At 35.4% G+C, this 5,342-nt stretch overlaps 1 protein-coding gene across 1 annotated transcript; it reads left to right on the top strand.

Annotated features, from left to right (window-relative positions):
• The first annotated feature begins 2,632 nt into the window (after positions 1-2,632).
• On the top strand, positions 2,633-4,018 carry LOC128559143 (uncharacterized). Its single transcript, XM_053550322.1, has one exon. It carries the CDS (start codon positions 2,633-2,635, stop codon positions 4,016-4,018), a length of 1,386 nt encoding a protein of 461 aa, XP_053406297.1.
• Positions 4,019-5,342: the final 1,324 nt, after the last annotated feature.

The following is a 5,342-nucleotide window of genomic DNA, read 5'->3' as shown; positions in this document are numbered from 1 at the left end:
GTGGGACAATGGCATGCTTTAGATATAGTACTAGAGATCAATCAGTTCAGAATGACACATATTAATCCAGTCCTGCATTTACCTGTCCAACTGCATAACACAAGTTAATAGGAATAATGAAGTAAATGTATGGATAAAAACTTAGTGATAAGTCATTTCATTATAACATCAATTTTCATAGTAAATACAAAAGAGTTTTATTCTAGTTTTTTTTTTATATATATATGATGTGTGATATGTTACAAATAACATTATATCTAAATTTCAGCTTAAATAATGCATTTGAATTTACTTATTAGACTTACCGAGTCTGCTATTATTCTTCTTGGTTACATTCTTTGCTTTTAAGGGATCTTTTTACGGACTTTTTTTCAAACATTTTCTATCAACACACAATAATCATGTATTTGACAACTGTTTTGCATGGAGATAAGTTCTTCCCGCAATAATCCAGATATAACTGGGGATTGAATATTTATCAATGACTTGATAGGTACTATACATGGAACAAAATGCTAAACAAATCTTTAAAAATATGCTTCAAAATGATCAAATCAAAACTTAAGTATTGTATTCAGTCTTTAATGTTACATATCAGCAACCAGTATCAGTTTTTAAATTGTTTTTCAAAATCTTAAAATTAGGTACATCTCTACATGCTTGTTTGGTCATCTTACGACGCATACTAGAGTTTCCAATTAGTGGGATTCATGCCACGGTACGGATTTGGTCACGATAGAGGGGAGGATGTGTCAGTCAGTTGGTTAGCTCAGTCGGTAGAGTACTCGACCTGTAAGCGAGGGGTCCCGGTTCGAGTCCCGGACTGACTGCACACTTTTCTCTTCCTGTTACATATGCATTACACAAATTCGGACGGACGTTCTTACGAACGAACATCTTTTGTTACGAAACACTCAACAAATGACGTAAAGTACCCAATAAGCAGTACGGAATGAACAGAATTTATTTTTGCCTTTTATCATCGTAACCCAACAAATGTCCTCTCAGTTACTCGGGCAGATATACGTACTAGGGTGAATCTGAGCGCCTACACCAGTCCCAAGGGAAAGGAAGGAAAAATGGGAAGGCTTTTAAAGTCAAGTTTTTAAAGAAAAATCCTTGTTTAAAAGAACTAATACATTTATGTATGTTTTCGTGACTTTTCAAAACGGGAGACGGTCGTAAAATGAAAGCAGTTATCAGATATATTCAATTTATGTCTCAATGTCAATTTTGATCATATAATTAGCTAAACGTATGCCAAATTTCAGAAATGTATTTCGATTTGGTTACCTTAGGACTGGCCGTTGCTTGGTACCGTAAAACACTAATAACGGTTTCTTAATGAAATCCAGATAATATATAATAATAAAACTAAGATATCATAAAATAAACTTCATCATACGTTCTTTTGTGATTCCATGTTATTTATAAGGCGCTTGATTATGTGTGTGTGTGTGTGTGCGTGTGTGTGCGTACGTGCGTGCGTGCGTGCGTGCGTGTGTGTGTGTGTGTGTGTGTGTGTGTGTGTCCATAGTTTGCATGAAAAAACGATTCCATTTAAATAGCTTGTACCATATTTGATTGCTATATAGTCGACCCTGTTTGGAAAGACCATGTTTTGGACAATTACACCAAAACGGTCTTTTTCATGGGTTAAAATAATCTGAAATAGTTTAACTAGTGATATTTAGAATTAGATGGTCTCTACTCACAAGCTGTCTTTAGCTGAGGTTTGACAGTATCTAGAATTATTATGATAGTTTTAACGGAAATATGTGAAATATTCCGATTAGATATTACTGATTTAGTTCGAACATTTGTTTTGTTTTATTTTCCGTATGTATAACGTGCATTGAAAAACTATAAATAGGCAAAATGAAACACAATAGCTGCGAACGGAACAACTGTACACAATGCAGAAAGATGAAAAGGGGTACTGATGTCCGTTTCAGACATCAAATATAATTTCTACTGTTTCAATCTACGACTTATAACGAACAAGAATAACCAAATCATTTTAATCATTAAGTATGTATGACACTTCTAATTTATCTCTTTGGACTCCACACACATCTCTTTAATTGTATGAACTTAGACTAACCAATCACTGAAGGTTCATTCATTGTTACCAATATTTACCAGTATTCATCCGTACAGACTTTATTTTATCTCTAAAATATTGGTGTTTCTGAAAAAAAAATCAGCAGTTGCCTTTATTTTATTCACATCTGTCCCTGGCGACATTTAACTCGAAGACATTTGCATAGACGTGCCGGTTTTCATGCATTGAGGAGAAAATCTATTTATAGTACAAAACGACATTTTAAACGCCTACTTACTACTTCTACTTGTTATTATCTAAATTGTATCTTTGCAACAAATATGAAATTTGATAAACATCGATTTGTATTATCAGATTACGCATGGAAGAGGAACTTGATTTCTGTTCCTTTTACGAACTTCAAACTGAAGTAATAATACACGCGTTGAAAGATAATAGGAGTGGTAAAACATTTATAATAAGTAAACATATTTTTCGGGCAGTATTGAATTCATAACTAATACAAATAATTAAAATACAATAAAGGATCTGTATAAGAGTGTGAGATCATTTAATACACATGTAATAATGGCGAGGGTAAATGTTTCTTGGACTGGAAGGGATCTAAGCAATGATTTCACAATTGATGTACTTCCGGTGACTGTGTTTATTTCCATAGAAGCATTCATTGGCTTTTTCGGAAATATTACAATTCTGTTAGTTTACTCTAGTCGTTACAGACGGATAAACTTCCGGTATTTTGTCTTGGCGTTGGCTCTTGTGGACCTGACAAGTTGCTGCACTACACTTCCGGGTGAAGTGTTTTCCCAGTTAAACTGGTACGACTATCAGCATGCATGGATATGCAAAGTGAAATCTTTTTTCAACGTTTACACCGCTTGGGGCTCAGCATCTGTCTTACTGGTTTTGGCAATTGACAGATACAGAAAGATTTGCCATCCATGTGATTGGCAAATTCGTTACCCTGTTGCTTTCAGACTTTGTGCATGTTGCTTGATGGTATCGACGATACTGTCTATTCCTGTTTTCGTACTTTGGGGTAAGCAGACGTACAGTTACGAGCACGAGGGAAATAATATTACCGTCTCAGTTTGCGAAAAATCGGGGAAGTATGCAGACACAATTTATCCACTACTTTATATCTGTGGCGTTTATCTCGTGCCTGTAAGTTTAATGATACTCGTGGCCATGTCTTTGAATTCTATAACAGTATGGCGGTTATTTGGACATCACTCAATGAAAGTTGCAAGCATTAAACATCATACGGCAAAAGCGGTTGTCGCTATAACATTGACATCAGAAACGTCTGATGAAGGTACAGACAATGATAAGGAAACAAAAGCTACGACTTGCAACATGACCGGGATAGATGAAGAACACAGAGCTGAAAACTTTAAAAATGGAAATTCCAATTTCTACTTGTCTGCCAAAAAACAAGGTAATCAATCATCTAAATTCACAGGAAAATCATTAGATGAAGTTTATATTGCTGATGATGAAAGAAAATGTGAAAATTCTTCTACTGATTATTTCAGTAACGATGACGAATTTACTGATGATTGTAACAGCAGAAATGAACAAACTGGGAACAGCTCGACTGACCAAACATCTTCTGACCAGAGCAGACGTACATTCCGTAGGAGCAGACGATCAGGAAAACAAACCTCAAAGTTCAAGTTGAAGAGTAAGACGATGATAATACTAACCCTGACGTCAGTATTTGCTTTCACGATGGCGATATATATTATACTGACCAGTCTTGTAGCTAAACCGGATGGCATTTTGAAAGATATGCCTGATTCACAGAAGGCAGCGTTCTTCTTCTTCTGGCGTTTATACTTCGTTAACTCCGTCGTAAATCCGATCTTGTACGGATTTATGGACCCCGGATTTCGTTCAGGGTTTATGTCTTACATGTGGAGAAACAAGCATTCTGTTACGAGCTCAACGTAACTGGTGTATTCTTGTTCATGACTTGAACAAAGATGGTGTTCTCTTTTACTGGCATTCTTTCTTTGTCAGTTACGAGATACATAAACTTTAAATAGATGATGGACTCCAGGTTTCATTCGATGTTTATGTCCCACATGCGGGGAAATAAGCAGTCTGTTACGACCTAATTGTATATACTGTTTTATGTGTACCAAATGTTTATTTTAGTTATGAACTTAGCAGTCTAGAATTGTAATATAGTGAGCTTTAGATACGACATTTTATTACTGAAACAAAAAAGTACTATGGTTCATTTTAGAAATGTTTCTACACCAAGAATAATTTTTACACTTTTGTTAGATATTGTTCAATGACATGTTTATCTTGGTATAATGTTCATTATTTTGTTGAGTTTAACGTCGCCCCGACACAATTATAGGTCATATGGCGACTTTCCAGCTTTGATAGTGGAGGAAGAACGCAGGTGCCCCTCCATGCATTATTTCATCACGAGCGGATACCTGGGTAGAACCACCGACCTTCCGTTAACCAGCTGGATGGCTTCCACACATACAAATTCAATGCCCCGAGTGAGGCTCGAACCCCCATCGATGAGGGGCAAGTGATTTGAAGTCAGCGACCTTAATCGCTCTGCCGCGGAGGCCCCCGGTATGGTGTTAAATGAACATTTAGATTACTAGTATAATATAATGACCAAGTTCGTTTTTCAAACTGCAAGCAGAGCTTTGAGTATTTTGAAAATATGAAATGCTTGGGGATAATAACACTTCTTAAAAAACTAAACGTTTTGTATAGAAAGAGTTATGCTCTGATACTTTAAGAATATTAAAATATATAGATGTATGTGGAGAATTTATTAGACTTTGTTTAACTGTTTAGATTTCAATGACTCTCCTTTTGTCAAATTTATTGTAACACTTGTTACACTCTTGTCAGATAGAGAGGGGACATAATTGATAGTTTGAGGTTTAGGTAGGATTTTGGAATCTAAGCAATATATACAAAGATTTCATATAAAGTTTTTATATAAACGGAACATTAGTGAATGTCGAAAATGTCTCCACTGCGTATTCAATTTCTTCGTAAACTGAACAATATGTGATAACCTTTTTGATATTTTATGTTGGAATTTTAGAAATTTTATGTGTATACAGTCTTTTACAAATAAAATTTGATGAATGCTATACTATGTCTTATACTGTGTTTGACGTCCGGGATATAGGTCAACACCTTGTCAAAACATCTATCACAGTGTATACATACTCATGACACTGTATGACAAATTTGGACTCCTGTATCACATGCAAACGCCCTCGGGTCTAGC

This window comes from Mercenaria mercenaria, chromosome 8, assembly GCF_021730395.1.
Source record: "Mercenaria mercenaria strain notata chromosome 8, MADL_Memer_1, whole genome shotgun sequence".
Classification (NCBI taxonomy): domain Eukaryota; kingdom Metazoa; phylum Mollusca; class Bivalvia; order Venerida; family Veneridae; genus Mercenaria; species Mercenaria mercenaria.
The sequence above is the reverse complement of the archived record's forward strand: the minus strand, read 5'-3'. Positions and strand labels throughout refer to the sequence as shown.